Here is a 25814-nt window from a genome sequence, read left to right on the forward strand (position 1 = left end):
TTGATTTTAGGGTTCCTGTAATTCTTCCCACTGGATGATTTCCTATTATTATTATTTATTAGTGAGTATTGATATTTATAATTTCAAAAAATCTGATTTGACTGAAAAATTAAATGTTCTCAAGATACAGATGTTCTTTGCCGTGGGTTTGTGGGAGTTTTTGGTTTGGTTTGGTTTTTTAGTCATACATCAATTTTAACCAGTAATACAAGAACAAAAAGTGTTCCAAGGTTCTAGAGAAAGATTTAGAACGAAAATCTCACAGGAGCTTAAATAGTAGTTAATCAAGTGTCACTAATGAAGTAATTTAAAGCCCAAGCAGGCTGTGGTACAGGTTGTGGCAGTGTTTTAGCAGCTATCACATTTCATGTCAAGTGCTGTATTAATTAGCATGAAAAGGGCAGTAGGAACTGGCCATGTACTGTACAGATAGGATGTGTAACCTTTGCTTTGGCCACCTTTCAAAAGCACTTAACATGAAATATTTAGGAAAAATGCATCTCTTAAAATGTTCAGCTTGATCAAGTGTGTTATAAAGTGTGATATCCATAGGGTGTGATTTTCATTTGTGGAAACTGAATGCAGTCAGACTGGAGTTTCAGTACCATTTCAAACCTTAAATCTCTCTTTTAAATATTGTATCTAGGTTCCCTTTTTAAGTAGTTAAATACTGCATGGGACTTGATAGCACAGAATGCCTAAAGAGTTTGCCAGTACAGAAATACTTAACGTACATTTATTTCCCTGGGTTTTTTTTCCAACACTAAAATTTAGCAATGCTTAATGCTTTTTGAATCCAAGTACTGAAGATAGATGAGCACACAGGAAAATTGGAATGTATTCTGTCTTCTCTTCATCCTTCTTTTCATTGTGAAAAGCCTCAACAATCCTGATGGCAGAAACTATTCTGTGTAAAGAAGGGGTTGAATCACGAGGTGAACTTCATTCTAGGTTGGCAGTTCTCAGAAACATTCTCAGGAATGTTTCCTCAGAAAACTATGTTTTGGATGCTTTTGTTTTGTTGTGTTCAAATTCCTGGTGTTGATTATTTGGTGCAGCTTTTCCTACTTGTCTGTAAGTGGGGAACCTCCAGTTTGCCCTGCAGAGACGTGCTGGTGTAGTTGGAGTATTTTACTACTACTTCTTCCAAGTATCCTTCAGGTGAGCAAGAAGTGTTTGTGCAGCTTTGTTTATGTTTCTGACACTTCCAAATGGAGTTTTTTTGGCTGCAGATATGATGGCTGTACTCCATAGAGGGTAACCAGGGGTGTATAAATTCCCTGGCAGCCAAAGCTTTCAATCTGCAGCCACCAGATGTATCTGCCTGTGTCTCTGAAGTTCAGCCATGTGGATCATCAGTACACAGCAAGCACTGGACCTTCTAATCCTCTCTCTTGAATGCATTACTGCTTAAGCTGTGGAGTAATTGTCATCTCCTCTGTGGACCTGGACTAGACAGAGGCTTTGAGAAGGAATTATTTCCTGAAAGTACGTAGTTCAGCAGTAAGAATCTCACATGGCAGAGATTTTGGGGAGGTGGGAGTAACAAAGTGCAGCAGCAAAGGAACCAAAGCCTGTCCCTATAACACAGCTGAAGGAAGGGCAGCACAACTGAGGCTTGAGTCTGCCTGCAGGAAGCAGCTTCTGCAGCTTGTCCATTAACTGAGGGAAGGGAAGAAAGGGAGGAGTACTTGATTTCTTCCTAGGAGCGGATTTGTAGGGAAAGGTAATTGATTTTATTAGCACAGTTGATGTACAAGAATATTTACTTCTAACCAAAAAGTATTTTTAGTCATTGTGTTTGACATAATGGCCCCTCCATTTTTATGGCTTGTTTTTTTCTACTCACCCACAGTAAAAAAGTCTGGAACAGTCATCATGCTGGTGTGTTCTGGAACTGCAGCAATCTGCCCCTCACTTCTGATGAGCAGATTGTATAACATCTGTGTATGGAATAAATGTGGCACTTCTTGTGTCCCTCCTGCTGGTGAACTTAGTGCCAAAGGCACCTTTTCATTCCAGCTGAGTAGATGCCTATCACATTTCAAGTCCTGGCTTCTCGTTGCCCAAGGCTTTTTAAGTTCTGTAGCTCACAAGGATGGGAACTTTGGGAGGAGATGCTTGTGTTATTTTAAAGAAAGATGGTTTTTTGCTTCATCTCCTGTAAAAATGAGTTTCATGTGAGATATTAAAAATACTATTGGGTGAATGGTGAATGATTCTTTAAAGCTAGAATGTGGGGGGTTGGCAAATAAATCATTGGTTATTTCTGGACTAGAACCATACTGCTTATGAATTCAGTTTTAAATTCTCGTGGATGAGTGTGTGTTTCTAAACAATTGTGTGTTTCTAAATCCCTAAGAATAGGTTTTTATGTCCAAAATAATTGTGTTATTTCAAAGGGAGGGATTAAGATGGAAGAATCCCAAATCCTGTCTACTTTAAAAGTTTTATGAGTTCTGTGGTACTTTAATCAGTGCAGTTACTGCTAAATTACCTTGCCACCATATCCTCCTGAGCCAAGGCTTTGGTCTATTTATATGTTGGTCCTACAAAACCAATGTACATTAATATTCTTTGCAGTCAAGGTCTCTTGTGAATATGTAATACTTTCTGTAGTTGTGCCTGTATGTTTCATTCATGTCAGTAAGAATTAAAGTGAACTTTCTAGGAATATGCATATTTTCTGACAGCAAACTCTTAAAGAATTTCAGTGACTTTCAAATAATACAGGAGAAGGATCTGGGGGGAAGACACTGTCTGAATACACCAAGACAAAATAGATGTGCTATGTCAAATTTTTCACATTCCAGCCTTCATGTGATGTTCTGCTTTAAAGATTTCCTTGCAAGCAGCTGTTCTTGCCATTTTCAGAAGTTACAAATTGGATAAACTCACCCTGTACTGCAAACAGAGTATTTGTAGTCTGCTTACTCTGAGGTTGTTTGCAATAAAAATGTCCAAAATTGCAGTAAATTTCAAATTAGAATTTTTTTTAGGTTAAGCAGTTATGAATAAGGCAGTTAATCCTGATTTGATGACAGTTTCCCACAGAATTTTTAGAGGGATTTTGTGTGTGTGCACTTTGGCATTTTATTGAGAAATGAAGAGTAAAAAACCCACCCTGAATTAGTCATAATTGTGAATTGTGTTCTGGCTGAAGCTTAAAACTGAACCTATGAAGTCAGTGCTAGTTACTTGTACAGGTTTTCTGTTCATTTGGATGAAACCTGAAATCAAACAAAGAGCTTGTGCTGGGAGTTTCCAGATTGAAAGGTAGGAATCTGGCAGCAAAAGATTATTTGGGAGCCATTTATGATTTTGGAAATAAGCTCCTTTAATTGTTTTCCAGGTGCCATTGCATTTGCTCAGCTTTAAAGGCAAAGACTTCCTTTTTGGATCTGTCTCGCTTGCAAATACTTAACTCATTTAGGAGCAGCTGCAAACTTTTATTTGCAAAAAATCTTGAAAGATACAATTTGTAACTCTGAAGTTTTGGGTTTTTTTTCTTTTCCCCTGATGTTCTGTCCTCTGAAAGCCACGTCATTTCTCAATGTGATATGCAAAATGAATGAATGAACATACCCATATCTATTATGGACATATTAATATAAATAATATATATCCATTTGATCTCTCATGCTTCAGTCACTTCTTGAAACCTTTTCTTGTTTGTCTTCTAACTGTGTTTGAACATCTTTGTGAGACACAGACTGTTCCTCTCAGCTTATGGCTCTGTGTGCACAGTAAGTGCACAAACAATAGAATGAATGAAAATAGATTGTTTAATTGTTTCATGGACAGGTTAGTTTAGAAGTGCTTGGGCATAAGCAAAAATCCAGCGCTCATGCAATCATTCCTCTTAAGTGTGAGGAACCCTGTGGGCTTACTGAGGTTGTGGATAACTTCCTACCAGAAGAAGAAAGATATTCTTTGACTGGAATAGTCAGCTTGCTGATTTTACAGTATGCTAAGCAATAAAAATCCATTATAGGTTTCATTAATTTCTCCTCCTTTATTTCAGATATGTGTTATTCTGTTTGTTGTTTACAGCGTGAGTCAGTATTTCTCAAACTAATTTGTCTTGGGTCCTTCTAAAAGCAGCTTTACCATTTGTAGCCCCCTTCCTTCCCAGTTGTAATCACCACTCCTGCACCTGTCTTGGCATTGCTTTTTCTTCCCCTTCTCAAACACCTCGTCTTTTCTCGGAATTCTCCTGCCAGGGGTCATGTCCCACAGTTAAGAGAACACTGCTTTTGGCTTTTGTCCAAATATCCTTAGACCAGCACATTTCAGTATTGTTTGTGGGAAATGGGCTTTGTTTGAAAATATTTATTCTGTTAACTTCTGGGGCGTTTTTGTTTGTTTTTAGAATGCTTTTAATTTACCAAACATAATTTGCACAAGAATGTTGGAAAAAAATAAACTGTGTCAATGCAAACAATAGAAAACTTCTTAGGCAAACTTTCAAATTGCATGAGAGAAATCAGAGCTGGTACTGCCCATTCTATGCCACGCTTTGCTGCATTACATTCCTGAGTTTGACTCAGAGATTTAAGATTTTCATGGTAGGTGGTGAACAGTATAGGTTAAACTTGCTTCCTTTGTTGTTAAGTTGTGCCCCTAATAACTGCCTGTTCCTTAAAGAAGCCAATTCACATAATTTCAGTGAACAACTGCCTGGAGCCATGTTGTGTCTGAAGAGTTGTGCTGCAAATACTTCTTGTAGTGTTTCTCCTTACGATGGTTTCTCACTTCTCTGTCAGACAAACTAATGTGTAAGATAACCTCCCACGCTGCCTTTTGTAAATAGAAGCTAAACCAGGCAGGAGTGGGGCATAATGAAAAGGCATTTTTACTGGTTTGGTTTGCTTGGTTTTCTGTTTTCTTTTGTTCAGATGGGATATGCTGTGGCTCGTGGTCTTCAGCCAGCATGTTTCACCTCAAAAATCCCCAAATCCATGAAATGAGTATCCATGAATACCTTTCTGGACCACCTCCTTCTCTGGTGGGATTTAAGCCAGCAGCTGTTCAATTCAATATCCTTTCTTGATAGGAGAACCTTGAGAATAACGCATCATTGAAGTGGCAGAAGGATTGTTCGGACAAAATGTAATTACAAAATACGGGAAGTCAACCATAAAACCATGGATAATGTCATTGAGATATCTAATGATCACAAAAGGTCAGGACAACTCAAGGGGAGTATGAGTTTCTTGTGTTTGGTTTAGGAAAATAAGTACTACATGTTACTCTTCCAAGTAAGTTTTATCTCACAGATTCTTACCTAAAATGGCTTTTTTTTGCTACACCTCGATTATAACTCACTTTGCAATATGATATTATATAATTTAATATCTCACTCTGGGGCATCTACATGGTCCTGGTTTTGAATTTCTTACTTAGAAGGTTTTGACTGTTGGTTAAATCAGTTAGCACATTTTTTAATAAAGGCTAGTATGGATGCTTCATAACGTGTTTCCAAGTCATAGGGCTCAAATTGGGGTAAAAAGCTGTATTCTGGGAGAGGGAGAAGGAATATGGTAGATGTGAACATGCCTGACAGTTCTAAAACAAAGGGATGTGTTTTGTGCCTGCCTCTGGTCACCAGACATCTACTCCCTGGAAGGCTGAGCTGTGCTGGGAAAAATCAAAACTTAAAGAATGTTCACATGAAAAAAGGGCCCTTCCAGATCAGAGGAAGGGCCTGATTGATCTACCAGACAACCTAAGGGACAATTGTGTGCAAGTAATGTGCTACCCCCTGGAGATTGACCACTGAATTTTCACAAGCAGCATGGAAGAAAAACTGGGATCTTTGTACATGACAGGCTGATTGTTGGCAAGGATGTGTTAGGGAAGATCCAGGTAACCAGCTCCAATGACAGGATAATCGGGGATTTTTGGGCCCCTCTCTACAAGAAAAGGGGCTGCAGTGTGTCGGGAGAAGGACAAGGAAGCTGCTGGAGGGGCTGGAGCACAAGTCTGATGAGGAGAAGCTGAGGGCACTGGGGGTGTTTAACCTTTAGAAAAGGAGGCTCAGGGGGGACATTATCACTCTACAACACCTGAAAGGAAATTGTAGCCAGGTGTGGTCAGTCTCTTCCTCCAGGTAACAAGTCACAGGACCAGAGGAAACAGCCTCAAGTTATGCCAGGGAAGATTCTGTTTGGGTATGAGGGAAAGCTTCTAAACCAGAAGAGTTGTCAGTCATTGGCCCTGGTCAGTGGTGGAGTCACCATCTCTGGAGGTGTTTAAAAGCTGTGTAGTTGTGGCACTGAGGGACACGGGTTAGTGGTGAGTTTGCCAGAGCTGGGTTGGTGGTTGGACTCAGGGATCCAAAAGTATTTTCCAACCTAAATGCTTCTTTTATTCTATGACATTCCTTCATGCTCAAAAGTGATGGTTTTTGTTCCCAGCCAATACATAATTTACAATGAAGAAAAAGCAGTGCTTTGCCTTTCATGTCTCAGGTCAAATTCCAGGTGCTCTGAAGACACATTCAGCTCCTCTGCAGCTGAACCTGTGTGCTCTACAGATGAAACACTAAATAGCCACCAGCAAAAATCCAACCAAAATCTGGTAGCTTCTTGTAAATTATGTTGCTTACATTAGAGCAAAGACAAAAGATGTCATCTTAGTAAAAGAAATTAAAACCAGTCTATTTAGAGGAGTCTAGGTTCCTCTTTAAAATATGAAATAGGCGCCAAGAAATCTGTTGCTCCTTTAATTAACTTAATTCACTTAAATTAAAACTAACTTTTCAGCGTCACTGAGATTTTTCTTTTAAGTGCTATTCCCATAATTTGCATGCAATGCAGGAACATATATATATATCAAAAGGTAAATCTGGACAAAATGCATGGTTGCAGTTGTCAGTCACATGAAGTTTATAAGTAATAACAGTACAAACCCATCCACCCAGGGCTTGGAACTCATTCTGCAGTCAATGGAGTACACACAATTTATATAGCAAACATCAACATGGATTATGTATTTTGTTATATTCTCTTAAAAGCAATTCAAAATGCAGGCATCTAAATAATACAGATAATTTATCATTTTACTGATGACTCTAGAAATAGAAAATATTTTTACTTGGTCGAAAGCATCAATAAAGCTTTAAAACAAGAAGAGCAGATGTCAAATATAAAACCCTTGTTTTACTGAGCAACGAGTATGATAAACATTGATTATTCATCTTGATGTTAGAGTTCAAAAACAATTGTCCCTTCAGTTTGCCTCATGGGAGTGTGAAATTAGGACCATGTGTGCATTGATTAACAACGTATGAAAGATGAATCATGATTACTGTTTTGGTCTGCTGCACAAGGCTGTGCTTGAGGGGTAGTGATTTCCTACCTCCTTTACCAGATTTCTGTAATTAGTGCTAGCATCCCTCTGTGTTTCCCAGTATTGATGTTCAAGTGGCTGCCTGACAGTACCTATTCACACACAGAAACTGGCTTTTTGAATGAGAGATTGTTTACTCAAAAGATGAATGTTGGAGTATATTTCAGTATTATTTGTAATAAAGATTAGTCATAGAACTATTCTGAAATCACCCATCCATTTCTATCACCAATGCTATCTCTGGCAGGAATTGCCAGATTTAAAAAATAGATGTTTCTTTCAAATATGAAACACTGTATGTTCTAGGTTAAAAAGAAGAGAGGGGAAAAGTTCAATAAAATCAAACAGATTTTTCATTTCATTCAATTGTATCTAATTTATGCCTGACAGCAGACATTAGTTAAATTTAACTTTTCTTGGAGGCACAGTTAGTTCCTGTGGTTACAAATTTCATTTAAGCTTTATTTCTGGATATGTAATCCTAACTTTGTTCCTCTCTGGCCTAGTAATTGGTGTTGTCACCAAAAGTTGTCATAAATGCATTTCATTACTGAGCTGTTACTATAAATGAGGGTTGGGTATTAGGAAAATATAAACAAAATTAGAGGTTAACTTCGTGTAATAATCTTTGCCTTTTATTAATACTTGTGCTCTTTCATGATGAAAGATGGATGTTTAAATAAAATGAAGTGCCTATACATGCCTGGAACATGCAAACGAGCTGTTTTCCTTCAGGAGATGATGTGTATTGGTCTTGCTTAGATCTGTGTTGACTTAAGATATCTTGGGATCTTAATCATTCAGGCATTTATATGCATTGAGGAGCAGAATCCAGCATTGATCTCTGTGATTTGAGATGTGTGATGGAAATTCTTCCTGTGCTTGCCCAATGTAGATACAGGATTTGGATTTTAGCTTATCATGTTTTCTGTGGAGTTCTGTGCTTTGAGCTCACATAATGTGAGATTTAATGTGGCTAATGCCTCCTGTACTCCCCCAGCTTTTTGACAAATAAAGCTGTTTGTAATTTAATATGTGTGCATTTCAACTTGGATTATCTGTCCAAAGATCAGTGGTCTAGAGTTCTTCAGAAAAGATATTTTGTCTGTTTTCTTTCCTATTTATTTCTTCTCAGTCCACGTGTATAGAAGTATGTAGACCACAGGGATTTTCTAGACAAAGCTCCAGGACACAAAGACTTCCTTTCTAGTAAAGTTCAGAATAAATTAAATTAAACAAATGTAAATTCAACAAATGCTGGTTAATTAATGATAGAATCACAGACTGGTTTGGGTTGGAAGGAACCTTCCAAGATCATCTACTTCCAACCCCCCTGCCATGGGCAGGGACAATTAGCTGAGAATGTAGAGCCCTGAGGCTGTAACATTAGTATTTATAGGTTTAAAGATGCTCTAAAAAAGTTCTCCTAGCTATAAGCCATCTAAATAGCACAATTACTTTAATTCAAAACCAAGGGAATGCTTCCTGCAAGAATATATTTTTAAGCTCACAGCAGTAAGTAGTTTAGGGATTAACACTAGAGTTTAGCATGATGAAATTATCTGAGTATCTTACATGTTTTAATTTACAACTAATACAACAATTATCTAGTTCAGTAGTTGAAGGTGACCCTAATTCTCTCACTAATTACTGCAGCCTTTTTGCACCTTTTCTACACATGGGAGCAAATATTTGCAACTAGTAAGTCTTATGTGCACAATAAGTTCAGCAGAGTTTGGCTTATGTTATGTCTGTTTTTTGCATCTAAATTATCAATGATTGTGGTATATTTATTTATGCTTCTCCTGTTATATAGTCTGTCACCTTAATCCCAGTAGAAATGTAATTAAAGGAAAAGTGTTGCCTTTTTGTTTTCATATAGCATATAAAAGTCCTATCTAATGAATTAAAATACGTGTGCTAATTTTCTGTGTAATTTGGTAAAATTTATGTGTCTCAAAACTTCATCTCTAGGACAGAAGGAAGACAAGTATCAATTGATTTGAGGGTTAATCTCCTTTTATAAATATAAAAAGTCAGTAGTTACTTCTTTGAGATTTTTTAAATCAAATAAATCATGTCTTACTTTTGCTATAAGTTAAATGACATTTAATAAAGTTTAGAGAAACAGAAAGTGAGTCATAATAGATCAAGTATTAATGGAAAAGTTACAGCCTGTTTCAGGAAGCTTTTTTGTGTAACAGCTGGTTCAGTGCCAACCTGAATCAAACTTAAACAAAGGAAAAGCCACCTAAGAAGAGAGTGAGATTACAAATTTGTAACACTACTATCAAGGTCTGAATTGCTTTAATCCTTTAGGAAGTGCTTTACTTTTTTTTTTTCACTTGACAGCTCCTACCTTGTTTTTCTTTGTCCATACCTGGGTCTGGCTGTGGAGGGACACACAGTGAGTGCTCGGGCATGATCCTGACAACACCTAATTACTGCTGCATTTTATACTTTTATCAAGTTTTATACTGTTGATTTTTGCTGTTTGCACTGTGACAGTGAACCCAGATACAATGCTGTGTAAATGGGTGGTACTTTTTTAAAGCTGATGGGAAATGTGATGTCATTTGCCTTTCAGGGAATGATATTGTATCATAAGAATCAGTGTTCCAGTTTTCAGCTTTGTGTCTTGTGAGGGTGATGCTACATTCTGTGTTTCAAAACAATTTCAGTGCTTTCTGAAGGGGAAGGTATTGCATCTCTGAGGACCAAAGTTCTTTTCTGTAAGTAGAGAAGAGACAGCAGACTCATCAACCTGGATTTCACCCTGGCAGAGCAGTTCTCTGGTTGGTCTTCAGTTTGCAGTATCTGCTTTAATGGTATTTGATAAAAGAAAAGAGTGTCTGAGGTAGCATAATGGATTTCTGCAATGGTGCTCTCTTGGAACTTCTGATACTCCTTTTCATGGTTGTGGAGTCCTTTTTGGCTGACATTCTTTTCTCTTGCACCGTTTCCCCTGGAGAACCCAATTTGATTTGTTTTTAAACCCTGATTAAAGGTATGGTTTTTGTACAGACACAATTCACCTAGATGGTGGAAGTTGAGAATATCACATAATTTTCTTCCAAAAATAAGCTTCTGTGATTCCCATCTACTGGGCAGGTCATACTACTTCAACAACTATTTCATGGCTTCATGCAAATACTATATTCAGATTTTCCTTTCTCTTTGTTTTTTTCTCCAGGGGCTGTCATCAGTCACAAAGAACAATGGACTACTCAACATCACCTTTAAATATGACAGTAAGTTGAAAATCTGCACTATATTCACAAAAATCAAGGACTCCATCCCAGTTGTCAATATATTGCAACATGTCTCCTAAACTGGCTCTAGGAATGGCATAAGCTCTTCAATATTGACATAATTTTAAAATCTAGAAAATCTGTGTCTGCTGGGTCTGGTAGATCTCCTTCTGTGTTTCACTGATAGTAAAACTATCTAACAATTTGTAGTAGTTTCTCTTTCAGGTTGGCCTACATCATTTGCCCAGTATTAGACTGAACATTATAGAAAATTATTCTGTGTAAAAATGTAGTCACTGAAAGGTTCAGTACACACGAAGACATAGGAAAGGATTCTTTTGAGCTTTATAGAGCTTTTCTCTGATGTGTGATTTTGGGTGAAAATGACATAATGTGTGTCTCGAGGTAGAAAAGGTATACAGGTCATATATTTAAAAAATTGTTGTTGCAAGGATAATATTGAATGTGAATATTGAAGAATATTGAATAGCATCTCTTCATTTAGTTGAATCAGTGAGAACTTTTCATCAGCTACAGTCTTCAAGGCCCAGGCCAGTGGAAAACTGCTGTCTACATTTGCAGTGCAGACAGATGGTTTTAGAGCTGTGGCAGATGTGGTGGTTTTGCAGCTAAACTGAGAACAAAGTAATCTCTGCCATAGTAACAGTGATAAACAGCTTGCAGCAGTAATACTTCAGACCTCTTCAAACATCTGCTAAATGGCTGTACCTTGTTGCTGGCGGTTATTTTAGATGTTTTGTCATGTTTCTTGTCTAGCTGTCAAAGTAGGACTGCTGACTACATTAAGAATTTATCCTTATGTGGGCAGGTAGTGGCCATCATCAGTATAAACTCAGTGTCCAGTCAAGGTCCTCATTTACATTAAATCAATGTTTTAATGCCAGTGCAAGTCATAGCTGGTTTTTTCTGCCTACCCAAAGAAGTTATTTCAGATGCTGAATGTAGGTAAAGTTTCATCACTGAGAGCATGCCTCAGGAAGCCTAACAATAGTGATTTGTTTCATTCTGGTCATCCTTTTGCTCCTCAATTTTGATGTTAATTTCTGAATTTGCAGTCCTTCACTGTGAATTTTTTTTAAATCTAATTTGATCTTAACACTTAAAATGAGCAAAATTTAAGTGTGTCAGATTGTACAAGATGTAGGTGATCACTACAAAAGAAGTATGATTTTGTTTTTTAATCTACATAAAGAAAACTAGGAAATAATACCAGTCAGAACAGAGATCTCCACATTTAGTTAACACAGTGAGTCTCTTTAAATCCCAGTATGTGTCATGTTTTTTCCATTAATTCTGGCACCAGAAACTGTGTTTAACCAATGAGAAGTATTAATTCACAATTGTGCTGGCACTGTGTGCTTCCTGGACAAAGGAGTTATTTGAGTTCTGCAGGACTAGGAAAAGAGTTTGCTGATATGAAGACTAAAGAGCTCACGTGGTATGGAAATACATATTTACCTTTAAAAATAAGCCAGCACAAAAGAGAATTTGGCTTGCTAGCTGTGATTTAGGGGCTTTTATTTTACCACACAGCAACTCTAGCAATCTGTGTTTTATGATGCTAAATTAGTTGGTTAGATTATTTATTCAGGTGAAAAAGAAATGTCTGTTTTTTAGCATGTCACTTGTATTCGAGTAAAAGAAGTGGTTTCCTAAAAAGTGTGATTTTTCCATGCTGTTTTCTTCCTAAAACTGTTGTTCTTTAAAACTGTGAATCAGTGACTTGCAGTCAGACTTCAGGCGTTTGTGCTATATTCCATTTTGGCAAATTGTCATTTGACCATAAAATTCTAGTAACCAGGATCCAAGATCTTGGGCTTGCTATTAATTAGATCCAGACCGAGCAAAAACCAGTTACTTCAAACTTTCCATTGAAAGAGATCCTCTCTCCTCCTAAGAGGAAGTTCATGCTGTCACTGAGTTCACTCATAGCAACCGAATTCTACAAACAGCAGAGTCGGTACCAACTGCCCAGCTTTTGTAAAAGGCAGTGTTGTACAGACTGTTCTATTCTTATGTCTGTGACAGTTATATAAAAGACCCCTTGCCATGGTTATTCATAGTAAAAAGCCATTTTCTAAATCTCCTTTACAGTTAATAATTTTTCTTTCCTTGCCCTTAAGATCACACCTCTGAATTAAATTTGATTTTCCTGTATTGTGAATCATAGCACTTGATTTTTCATGTTTCTTTTCTACAAGCTCTGTATAGGTGAATATATAGCATGTAAATGATCTCAGTTATTTTGAATTAATCATCAGTCACTAATATACAATCTACTGATCAATTTCTTCCGGATTTTGTTGGTTTCACTAGTTCAGGAACAGAATGTTTTTGCACACCCATCTTCATGTATACTGTGCTCCAGAACTAGTGAATCCCCTGCCTACTACTTCTCTTCCTGCCGCACAGTATGAGCCTAAATATTGTAAAGCTTTAAAAGTAATAAAATTTGGGTTTGTTTGTTTTCTTGTTTTGAAAACAAAAAGACATGGTAAAGTTCAACAACAAAGTCAGGAATCTTTTGCTTGTATTTTGTTTTCTTAATTAAAGCTAAAGTTTTCTATAATTAACATGTTTGTGGAGCTGTAACTTTAGGGAATACACTGTACTTTGTGAGAATAACAAGACAAAACCAGTCCTGAGTGAATCCAGTGGCAGTTAGGTGGTCTGCAGGGATGTGGCTGCAGAATGGGTGGCAGAGAGGACATGGATTTAGGCAGTAGGTTCTTTGTGGTCAGGATCAAGCAGTGTTTTGGTTCAAAAGCTCTTCTTGAGCAGTTCTCAAGCTTCACATGGTTTATTGTTCTCATATGTGCCTGATCATTGACCAACATTCTCTTGCTTTGAGCACTGTACATGAACAAAATTAATGTCAGTCTTCATATTCCTTTGAACAACTACAAGGAAAAGTTGTTCCCTTTTGGGAGTCCCAACACGTTGTGTGGTACAGGTTACACTGGTGGTATAAACTGGTAATTTCCTTGGGAGTCCTGTGAACTGTGGGTTGGCAACCAGTGAAAGTGGTTGTGCTCAATGATTTATGAAGTTTTGTGGCTTTTGGTGTCTTGAGACAAAAACTTCATCCAGATTTGCTGTATAGTACTTACAGAAAATAATGCACTGGTAATTTTACTTAGCTCAATCTTGAAGACGTTAGGGAATTTATGTCAGCGGCAATGTTTTTCTAAAAGTGCTTATTTGTCCATATTTTTAGACTGCACTCCTTACCTGAATTCAGTGGGAAGACACATGATTGGAGATGTGCAGAACATCACCATCAGTCAATTTGCATGCCAGGAGCAGGTGGCTGTGATGATCCTTTGGACAGCAAATGCCATTGGTAAGTTCTAGAGGGAAATGGACTCACTCATCATGGGTTTGGTAATAACTTCCTGGTCATAGGTACTAAGTCAAATAATTAAATAATGCTTGGAATCATTGATGCAAACTGCCTAAAAAGAAAGGAATTGTTAACATCTTTGCAAAGCTCCTATTTTTTCTACTGAATTCTGCAGAATTGTGCAGTTGAAAGCATCTGGTAATCTTCAGCTGCAGACTGGATGGATCAGACACCCATGGGAAACAAAGCCTGGTGTTCTTCCTTGTAATCATCAGAGGTTAATCCTTTGGGAAATGTGAGGACAGAACTGCTGTTCAGACAGCTTGGGTAACATGGGAACTGGACACTTTCTCTTTCAGGGTCTTCATGTAAGGACAAATAGTGCTTTTGTTCCATAGAACAGTGAGAACACGTTTGGCAACGCTTTATCTTCTACAAAATTATAAAACATTAATCAAAACACACAAACCTAGTGAACCAGAGGAGGTGGTGGAAAATGTGGAAGTGATACATACGGGATTTTATTTTTTGGTTTGAGAAGCATAGCATAAACTGAAATGAGTCCATTTTGATTTATGTAGCATTTAACTTACAAAAGCTGTGTCTGTGTCATTGATAAATATGTGTAATGCTATTGAGGAGATGTAATTAGATGAAGTAGTGAGAGTTAAAGAGCTGTGCAGTGCCTTCGATACCTGAGCCACAGAACTGTCACAGGGTTAACACTGGCATTTTCCTGGGATATTCACATCACTGTGACTCAGTTTAGTCGTGTCATGAAGTAATTCTGTGATGAGAACATTGTAAAGACACTGCTGAGATAAGTTGTATTGGAGTAACTTGAACAAAACGGGTGTAGTTCTGGCAGCAGTTATAAATAACTGGAAGTATACATGCACTGGAATAAATTCCATTCTTTTAGTCAAGTTTTCTGTTATCCCTTACTGTACTAGAGCTAAAGAAGTTGTAACAATTGTTATCATTTTAATCTGGTAGTCTCAGAGATGATAGTAAAATTTATAAAGGAATATTTCTATAATTTGCCAGCAAAATATTATATTTGATTGCTAGTAATGTGCTAGGAAATGTGAAGTTACTATAAAGTATTTCTGAAGGTGAAGAAGGTACTGATAACTTCTATTGCAGTGGTAATTTGGAAGCCCCAGATGAGGCATGGGCCCCTCTGTTCTAAGCATTGCACAAGTATGTAGTAATTGTAGCCTTTGCCAAAGACTGAATTCTAGATAGGCAAGATAGAATGTGCAGAACTGATGTACAAGAACAGGTATTAAGTACAAACATATTTTGTATGACTGATAAGTTTCATTTTTAAAGACAAATGAAATACAAATTACATAAAATACCACATAATGCATTTTGAAATATTCATCTTCTGTTTAAATGCTCTGCTGTTTGTAGGGATTGAATACCTGAAGGGATTTCGAGTAATACTTGAGGAGTTAAAATCAGAGGGAAGACAATGCCAGCAGATGGTTTTAAAGGATCCAAAGCAGCTCAGCCCCAGTTTTAAACGAACAGTAAGTGCTTTGTTTCAAGAATAGTTCCAGTGTTGTTTGACTGTGTGAGTAGTTTTGAAAGTGTCTATCATCCTACAATGGTTTGGGTCATTAAAGGTCATCCAGTTCCAACCCTTCTGCCATGGGAAGGGACACCTCCCACTATCCCAGCTTGCTCCAAGCCCCATCCAGCCTGGCCTGGAACACTTGGAGGGATGGGGCAGCCACAGCTTCTCTGGGCAACCTGTGCCACGGCCTCACTTCTTCACACTGAAGAGTTTCTTCCCAATATCTAATCTAACCCTACCCTCTTTCAGTTTGATGCCATTCCCCCTTGTCCTATTACTCCATGCCTGTGTCAAAGAGTTGGTTGGTTCCCAAAAGTATTATTGGTGAAATTAATGATGGTTGTTGCTTTGGAGAGAGATCTTGTCCCTTTCGATAGAAGCTTCCCTGAAGTTGGGAACTCTGATTTTGGTGACTCTGGAGTACAGATGCAAGTCTGTAATGGTCTACATCCAACTATGTATTGAGATTCCTCATGTCAGATTGGAATAGAGGAGTAGGTAAAGCATTCTTAATGTATTAATTTGAGCCTTTGATTGCAAAACTGGGGGCTTGTTGTGAAAAATACTTTTAGTATTTCAACTATTGTATCAACTATAATAGTTGATTTTAAAATACGTTGCAATCTTGTCTTTTTTGTAGGGAATGGAGTCCCAGCCCTTCGTAAATTTGAAGTTTGAAACGGATTACTTTGTCAAGATTGTTCCTTTTCCTTCCATTAAAAATGAAAGTAATTATCACCCATTTTTCTTCCGAACTAGATGTAAGTATTGCATATAATATAGTATTGCATATAATATAGTATTGCATGTCATCTCCTCAGCGGGCCTCCCCTCTCCCCAACGTTTTGGGTTTCCCAACAAAGGAATTTAGTGGATGATGATGTTGGATGAGTCTGGGATAAGTAGTTACTGACACTGTCTTGGAAGGAAGATCTGGGTGTTAAGCAGAAAGAATTTGCATGCCATAGATAAATCTCTAGTGTGCGATCATATGTGTTAGGCAGCAACCAGGAGAAAAGTCTCAGGTAGGCCTGAGATTATTGCAGGTTTGCCTAGAACAGGATTGTTCTGTGGTTCTCAGGATCATTTCACTCATGGAGATGGTTTGCTTCTCTCTGGACATTGTGGAGAAGGGAAGGTTATTTTTTGCTTTTGAGATTACAATTTAAAAACAGCTGTCTAGAGACGGATGTAGAGGAGGACATCTAAAATTGGATAGCAGCAGATCAAGTTGAATTTCTCTAAATTACTTAGCAATTGGAGGTAGAGAGAAGAAACTTGAATAAGCTCCTCAGTGCTCACACAGTATGGTGAGAAACTGCAAGTACCCTTTGGAGTGAACTGTTGATATTTGTCCTGCTAAGGGGTTTTTTCCCTGTAAAACTTTCCTAAGGTATTTTAAAGTCCGTCTGTTAATGCAGACTGCTGTACCATTGGTAGTAGTGCTCAGCATACTTACTCTGAGTAAATGTATTTAAGACTAGCTTAAACTTTCTCTCCTGACATGCTGCACCTGGTGTTATCCCTTTCGTCTCACTAAGAAATGTGCTACTCAAATTAATGGATCTCTGTTTCACATATCAAGATGAGAAGGGACTTGAAATCATGCCAAAGAAGTTAAGTTTGCAAAATGTATTTAGTCCAGGCATATTAGAGTCTGGGAAAGAAGTGGGGGTATTCAAAATGATGAGCTCCCCACTTTTGCCCATGTTCTTTTTCTGTTTAAGTAGCATAGCAGTTTGATGCTGTATAATTTATAATTTTTCTTTATATTTGTAGCGTGTGAATTGTTGCTACAGCCAGAAAACATTGTCTGCAAACCTTGTAAGTAAAATGTAGTATTTTAATATATTAATCTTACAAAAAGTTACTGTACTTGAAGAGTAGTTTTGTGATTCATGAATATCTCCTCTGACAGACTGGAAGCCAAGGAATGTGAATGTTACCCAGCAAGGTTTTAACATGCAAGTGTCCTTTGATCATGCACCTCACAACTTTGGGTTTAGGTACTACTTTCTTCACTACAAACTTAAGCATGAAGGGCCATTTAAGCAAAAGACCTGCAAACAGGTATGTGGCTGAGTTGTGAAGCTCTTAAAAGCACAACACCTATTAACATGAGGTGTTCTAAGGTCTTATAGAAGCTTTAAAAACTTAATATAAAATAGGATCAGTTTTAAAATTGTAAAACTATTTGGAACTGTTTATGTAAATAACAGTTGTACTGTGATAGCACTCATCAGTCAAAAGCAGGCTTGAGGGCTCCATTGGACCTGGATAACAGAAGTTCGTTCTGCAGGCAGAGGATTGTGTAATTGAATGGGCAGACTTAGTTTTGCTGGTTTAAGGTGTGTGAATACAAGAATGCTCTGCCTATTTCTAAACCAATGTGAATTATTTATTAAAAGTATGTGAATGGCTTGCAAAGTATTCTTTCTTTGATGTAGGAGCAGAACACAGACACTACAAGTTGTGTTCTTCAGAACGTATCTCCAGGGGATTATATAATTGAGGTAATATTTCTGAATAGTCTTTTGTGCAACACCTAAGTGAGGATGTTAATGGGAAAATGGAGTAAAATTAAAATATTTCAAACCACACTGGTAGAATTGAACTTCGAGCATCCCTACTGAAGTAACTTGGGCAAGTAAATTTTTTACAATGTTCTTGGCCTTTCCGTAGCTTTGCTTCCCTGAGTGCACAGCACTTTCGTCTGTGCCTTAAATTGAAGTTGGGGGCCTGCATAATTCCTGGACTTTGATTTTTATTTTTGTTAATTGGAATTCTGTTGCTTGGTCAATTTTTGTTGTACTAGTTTGTGCTGCTCTTTAGTTTTAACTATTTCAACAGTAACTTTCTTCACATTTGGTCATAAGAGCTGTTACAGTTATTTTACGTATTGCAGAAAGTAAATAAAATTAATTTTTTACTTTTCCAAGCTGGTTGATGACACTAACACAACAAGGAAAACAATGCACTATGCACTAAAACCAGGTATGAGTTCTGTTTTTTAAACAATATACTATATTTAACGTATTAATTTAGATTCAGTTTTAATTATGTTGGAAGTAAGTCTCTATTTGACCTCTGTTTGCCATAAGATAGACTATTGAGGTAATTGTGCTGTGATTTTTTTGACATAATGAGAAAGGAGTAGAGGTGACACTTGAGCCTACACATGTGTATCTCTCCACATTTATATTTAGTGGAGTTTAGATCAATCCATCATTGGAAATCTTTGTGGGAAAGTGGCTTTTGTTGTATATGTGGATATGAGGAATCATAACTTTAATTGTATATAACTGACAGTGCAGTAGTGTGGGAACAGTGTAATGAAACTGTGGGAGCAGCCTAAACACATCACCTGTGCTCTTCAGCCCTGGTACCAAACCGAGCGGTCTGGAGAACCTGTCAGGTGGATGCTTCACATGCCTGTGGATCAGCCCTGTTTTTGAGAAGCTAAACAGGGATTTCAGAGTGTAACTGCAGCCTCAAAACAGCCACAGATGGAGGCAGTGGGAAAAATGCACTGAATCCTAATGCACATTGCTGAGGGTGATCTCTGCAAGAGGGCAGTCTTTCTAAGTGGCAAGTTCAGCACCCTGGAACCAAAACGTGTCAGGTCCAAATGACCACTGCATATCTCATCAAAACTACACCTGACACAAGGCTGTTCTCCTGGGGCTGGTGTGAGTTGCAGCTCTTGTTACTTGTGTGAGCCACTGATGCTGTGGCAGTGGCACAACCACCATAAAACCTAATTTGAAATGGAGCAGGACATGATGTTTGGGCCTACTGTATCTTCAGGAATTACCTGATAATAGAGTACTGCAGCAGTTTTGCCTTCCCAGTGTGAAGATTTGTTCAGATAATTGTAGTATAGCATATTTGCATGGGGCTAATTCTGCTTGCTTTTTCCAAGTGCACTCCCCGTGGGCTGGCCCAATCAGAGCCATTGCCATCACAGTCCCTTTGGTTGTCATCTCTGCATTTGCCACGCTTTTCACAGTGATGTGCCGCAAGAAACAGCAAGGTAAGAGGGTTTATTCAGTACAAAGTTCAGTTTAAAGATATGCTTTTGCAACCAGAACAGTCTTAATTGGTAGGTTAATTCCAGAAATACCTTTATCTGAACATCTTTCTTTTCTATTTCTCTGTCCTTCCTCCTCTCAGCTTTTTTGTGTATTGAAACCTGTAGCAAATTCTTACTCAGTGCTTGAGGGTAATTGGTTGCCTAGACACTGTTGTATCACAGATCAAGGCTTCACTGTAAAAAGGAGAGATCAAAAGCAATATTGGAAAATATTTTTTATTTCATGTTTCTTTTTATTTGAGAAAGTACTATGTGACCATGTAGATTACAAACAGGTTTGTAAATAGGTATGTTTTAAACATTCCCTTCTTTTTCTCAGAAATACCTAATTCATTTTCATTTTAAATCAGAAGGAAAGTAAAGGCATGTGATGCCAATACAATTCACAGTGCTTTCTGGAATACTATCTACAGCTACTGTTCCAGATTTGCTCACTTTCCTGGAAGTTGCCTTTACCTTTCATTCTAAGCCATCTTCCTAAATTTACTCTAAGCCCTGCTTGCAGATGTTTTTCTAACTTAGATTCCATCCTTCCTTGCTGACTTCTCCTCTGTATCCAGGAGCTGGCAAGCAACACTTGATACATTTAAATGTTAAAAATCCATTGGCTTTTTTTACAGAATTTGGAGAACCGTGGTTTCATGAATAATGGAAAAAGAGAGTACTTCTCCAAACCTCAGATATCTGTGTTATCCACCTGAATTTTGGCACTGAGATATACTGCAAGTGCTATATGCCAGCTGGGTTAAATCCTTTTACCTTCTGGTCTCCTGTAGTTATCCCTTTGCTCGCAGCTAGCACAGTTCCAACAAAAAACCCAGACAAATCACTGAGGATTTGTCTACAGAGAGGGCTGTTCCAGAATAGTTATTCCTGATGAATTGTTCTGAATTGAATCCCTTGATGGATATTTGTATTTTGAGATACTCATGCTTTATTCCGAATTAGCTTAACCAGCTGTAGAACTAGATTGAATTAATCTGGCATATAGCCAGACATTTTTGTTCCAGCATAAAAGCATCTATGCAAGGAAAGAAACAGTAATAGCTATTTTGATTTAAATTAATCATATCTTAATTCAAATTAATGTCAAATTAATGTCCAAACACGGGTGTGTATATATACACTAGAGAGATCCTGTATGATATCCTGAAGGGGTCTGTGGACCTGGAGTTTAATATTCTTACCTGGCTTATCTTGTGGTTTGGGGTTTTTAGGGCAAGAGACTTTGTTAGACAGGAAACTCTTGAAGATGATACATCTTTTAGGCTTATAATATTTGAACAGAGATTAGAAGCTGGTTAATGGTGAAACCACCTCATTCTGTCTATAAATTAAACCTTCCTTGTGTTTTCTGAGTTGGACAGAAATAACTGCACATTTAACTTTGAAAGTGTATTCCACATGTAGCGACTCTTAAGCTGGATAAATAGAGTGTGCGCAACTTTTCTTTTTCAGGATGGAGAGGAAAGTCTTCAGAAAAAAAACCCTATTATTGTATGCATTAGTAAAGAGTCTACAAAAGTAATAAAAACCCAACACAAAATCAAGCTTTATAGAGTAAACTCTCTTTTCTCTTCCAATTTAGAAAATATATATTCCCATCTAGATGAGGAGAGCTCAGAATCTTCAGCATATGCTGCAGGTCTCCATGTGGAAAGACTTCGTCCTCGGCCAAAAGTGTTCATCTGCTATTCCAGTAAAGATTGCCAGAAACACATTAATGTCATCCAATGCTTTGCTTATTTTCTTCAGGACTTTTGTGGCTGTGAGGTAAACTCAACATTTCATACGTAAACAACTTTTCCTTAATTGAAACAGCACTCCCAAAATCTGTGCTTGAAAAGTAGGTATTTCAGTCCCTCCTTTCCACAGAGATAACTTTCATTATTTTTCTAAATATTGGCTGTTTAAATGTACTTTACTTGGGGAAATGAACAGATCTTACCCAGTGTAAAAAAAAAAAAACCAAAAAAAACCCCAAAAACCAAAACAACCCAAACCAACAGAATAGTGAAAGATCATGATTCCAGGACTTTCATTCAGCCATGTTTAGCTTGCTTTGAATTAAGTGCTTTTTCTGTTCGGTAGGTCTTGCATCTTTATAGTCAGCAGCCACAAAGAGGTGTTTTTGTCTACCTAATATACTTTGGTATTCCTAAAATATGTTTTGTATTGTAATTTAAAAGAAGTTGAATCTCTCAAGACTTCTACTCATAGAGCAAAAACTGCATTATTAGCATTACTTGTTGACAATATGTACTTACTAATTGATTTTTATTTTTTTACTTCCCATCTGTTCCATTAATACTGTAAAATCAGCAACTCTTTTTTTTTCCTTGTTTTTGTTTGAAAGGTATGAGAGAGACGTTCAAATTGCTACTTTGAATGAGTAGGCTTAGAATCTCATACTGCTTTCTAAAATAGAATCAATATGTGGCCAGTTTTTCACTTTCCAGCTGGAAAAAGGCAGGACAATCGTTGGTCTCTTTGTGCTGCATTTTTCCTCCCATCCCCGGGATGTGAACGGGGTGAGCTGGAGCTGGGTTTCATTACAGCAATTCTGCTCTCTGGTGACCAAACACAGAAACACAACCGAGGCCTCACGTGTTTGGTGGGGATGGTCAGAACTTTTTCGTCTGTTTAAAACAGTTCAGGATAAAGTGTTCCATAAGTAACTTACTTGAAACCCCTTTTAGTGATGTACTTAAGCCCTGCTGCACTGTTTCTCTTTGGAATAGTGTTGAGGTGAGCTCTTACTGCTCTAACAAAGTACCATGGTCTCAGGCATCATTTAAAATTTATATAACAAAATATTGATAGCATCTATGTACAGAAATAATATATTTTGTTAATAAAACTGTGGAGTTTAATACAAAAAGTGATGCTCAGTGCATAACAGAAGAATTGCACAAGTACTTTTCGTATGGAATTGGAATGTTTTCTCATAAAGGATAAAACCAGTGGCATTTAGTAGCCATTTAAAAATAACTTGTCTGTAATAAAAATCATTTCTCACAGATAGCAGGTCACACAGGATTTTGAAGAACAGAAACAAAACCAGACACAAAACTACCTGCATCTCCCAACAGCAGTAAAATGACTCCTCTTCCCCATGCATAGAATAGAGTTGTCTGTTTGGAAGGAACTGACAGTGATCATCCAGTCCAGCTGACTGAGCACTTCAGGCAGGATCACTTTCTTCCTGCAGCCAGCTGTGTGGTAGCAGTTTTCAGGAGTCCTTGTGTTCTGGGCATCCACCTGCTCTGTCTTCTGATGGGGCAAAGTTTTCCACTCTGCTGTGGGTGATACATAGCAGAGGAGAAATTTTTGTTCTCTGGAAAAATGCTTCAAAGAAGATCTTATAAGTCGTTTTGATGTGTGTCTATTATGCAAGTTTTTTGCATCTGTTTTTTTCTCTTATCCTACTACTCATTCCTCCTGTGAGATAAAGCACTGTGTCCCTCCTCTTGCTGTACACCAGCGTTTCAGATCATGTCGAATGGTCAGAGAGCTTGACAAAGTACAAAATAAGATAACTCTTAGGACAAAATTTTCAGAGCTTTCTCATCAGATAAAACTGCTGTTGTTTTGCATCCTAACTGGAAGGACTTGATATTATAGGCACTAATTAGGTTTCTATCTAGATATGAAAATTATTGGCATCACACTTCATTAGTATGCAAGGATGATAAGTGAATATGGCACTTAGGGGCACGGTTTAGTGGTAGACTTGGCAGTGCTGGGTGAATGGTTGGTCTTGATCTTAAAGGTCTTTTTCAATCTAAACAGTTCCATGATTCTTTTACTTCTGTTACATTCAGCACATTATGGACCCAAACATACAATGGTAAACTGTTTGAGGCAAGCACAATTGTTTATTGTGGGTTGATGATATCAAATTTAGTTCCATAGGTAAATTCTGATTTACTTGGTGCAGCCACATTTCCTATGTTCTTTTTATTCCCCAAGAAATACTGCTATGTATCAAATCCATAGTGCTTTTTTTTTTTAAGGAACTACTTGGGTTTACATACATAAAAGTTAATATCAACCAGAATTTTTTTTTTCTTTTTCCAGGTGGCTTTAGATTTGTGGGAAGATCTAAAAAACTGTAAAGAAGATCAGAAGGAGTGGCTTATTAAAAAAATAAATGAGTCCCAGTTTATCATCATTGTGTGTTCCAAAGGAATGAAATACTTTGTTGAAAAAAAGAACTGGAAGCACAGAGGAGTCACCAAAGATGCAGGAAAAGGAGAACTTTTTCTCTTTGCTGTGTTGACTGTTGCAGAGAAGCTTCGTCAGGCAAAGCAGAATTCAGCTGACCTCTGCAAGTTCATCGCAGTCTACTTCGATTACTCCTGTGAGGGAGACATCCCTGCTATTCTGGATCTAAGCACTAAATACAAACTCATGGACAATCTCCCCCAGCTCTATTCACACTTACACTCCAGAGATCTTAGTGTACAGGATTCAGATGTGTTTCCTGTTAACATTAGTAAAAGGAATTATTTCAGGAGCAAATCTGGGAGGTCCCTTTATGTTGCTATTTGCAATATGCATCAGTTCATTGATCAGGAACCAGATTGGTTTGAGAAACAATTTATTCCCTTCCCTCTGCCTTCTTTACACTACTCGGAGCCTGTCATGGAAAAATTTGATTCAGGCTTGGTTTTAAATGACTTGGTGAATAAACAGGTGATGGATGGTGATTTTTACCTGAAAACAGATCTAAATATTTCAGTGGGGAATTCAGACTCTCACTGTATAATTCAGCACTTAAACCTTGGAGAAGATACAGAAACTCAGGACATTCAAGGTGATGGCAGCTCTGTCCTTCAGCCATTGTTACATATTGTTAAAGCTTCAAATCTGAAAGACATGCCTCGAGATTCTGGAATCTACGATTCATCTGTTCCTTCTTCTGAATTATCTTTACCTTTAATGGAAGGACTATTGACAGACCAAATGGAAACATCTTCCATTACAGGAAGTGTTTCTTCATCATCAGGTTTAGGTAAGATACAGCAGTGTTTCAAAACTTACATTCAGTTAGTGTGCATATTTCTGCTGTCTCCAAATAGGTAAGATAATATGTGAGGAGCCATATAGAAGGCTGCAGAGAAAGGTAAGCATGGTATAAAGATGGTAAGACAGGTACAGTAACTTTGGGAAAACGAATCTTTTTCTTAACTTACAGTGTGTGGAGGAAATCTTAGCTAGATAAGATTTCACTAAAATTCTATTAATAGGTCACTACTCATTAATTGACGTATTATTGGAGAGATAGCTTCTTTCTTCCTTCCAGGGGCTCCTTGGCAGCTGGGATTTCAGCTGACAGCTGTGTGGTGTAATCAAGAGGGTGATATGGTGAAGCATTCTCACAGACAGCCATAAATCTAAACCTGACATCCTATTTTGCTCCAGCACATACTGGATCCTTTAGGGATATTTTCTGTACAGCTCAAGTTTCAGAATGACATCAGGCTTCTCACCACATAGGGAGCTGGGGAATGAACAAGTGGGTTTCAGTGGAGGAATTTAAATGCTTGGAAGACACTCACCAGAATAGATACCCATCTTAGATGCCTCCAGTTAGAAGGTGTAAATTTTGCCTCAGGCTATATAAAAAAACCTGGTCTGACCTTACTAGTTATAGGATATTGAACTGTCATCACAACTTCATCAGCGTGGAATGTTCCAGCAATTGTATTGACATGATAAAACTGCACTTTGCTAAGATTTTCCATAAGCAGCTACAACAGGTGAATATTGCATTTTGATGGTAGTATGCTGTTCTGCTTTCTGGAATGAGTGCTGACAGTGAGTTAACTAGACTTTTCTCTTGGCTAAATTAATTTTTTAATATTATTAAGATAATTCATAACTAATGTTTGATGCCAGAATTATCTTGGAGGAAGAGAATACAAATGCTGATTTACAGATATAGCACCTATATTTATCAGGTAGATAGTCTACAGGACTAAATAGTTAAAATTTGAAAAAAACTTCATGTGGAAAAACCCCCAGATTTACTGATTTAATTAATTAAGTCACAATTACTCTGTTTTCAAAATTAAAACGATATTTTTTAGTTTCCTACCATCTTCTAATTCAGCCTTTTGTCACGTTTGTGGGAAAAATTACAGATATCTCTGTAATGCTTCT

The 25814-nt window shown here is 37.5% G+C and overlaps 1 protein-coding gene across 1 annotated transcript in view; it reads left to right on the forward strand.

Moving 5' to 3' along the window:
* The window catches only part of IL17RD (interleukin 17 receptor D), a 43476-nt gene that overhangs the window by 13029 nt on the left and 4633 nt on the right, over window positions 1-25814 (forward strand). The window contains exons 2-12 of the mRNA XM_032120901.1: window positions 10547-10604; window positions 13843-13968; window positions 15388-15506; window positions 16194-16314; window positions 17333-17377; window positions 17472-17623; window positions 18001-18066; window positions 18493-18547; window positions 19476-19586; window positions 21235-21419; window positions 23727-24663. Of these exons, the coding sequence (XP_031976792.1) occupies window positions 10547-10604; window positions 13843-13968; window positions 15388-15506; window positions 16194-16314; window positions 17333-17377; window positions 17472-17623; window positions 18001-18066; window positions 18493-18547; window positions 19476-19586; window positions 21235-21419; window positions 23727-24663 (1975 nt within the window). The remainder of the gene's footprint in view (window positions 1-10546; window positions 10605-13842; window positions 13969-15387; window positions 15507-16193; window positions 16315-17332; window positions 17378-17471; window positions 17624-18000; window positions 18067-18492; window positions 18548-19475; window positions 19587-21234; window positions 21420-23726; window positions 24664-25814) is intronic.

This window comes from Corvus moneduloides, chromosome 11 (assembly GCF_009650955.1).
Source record: "Corvus moneduloides isolate bCorMon1 chromosome 11, bCorMon1.pri, whole genome shotgun sequence".
NCBI lineage: Eukaryota > Metazoa > Chordata > Aves > Passeriformes > Corvidae > Corvus > Corvus moneduloides.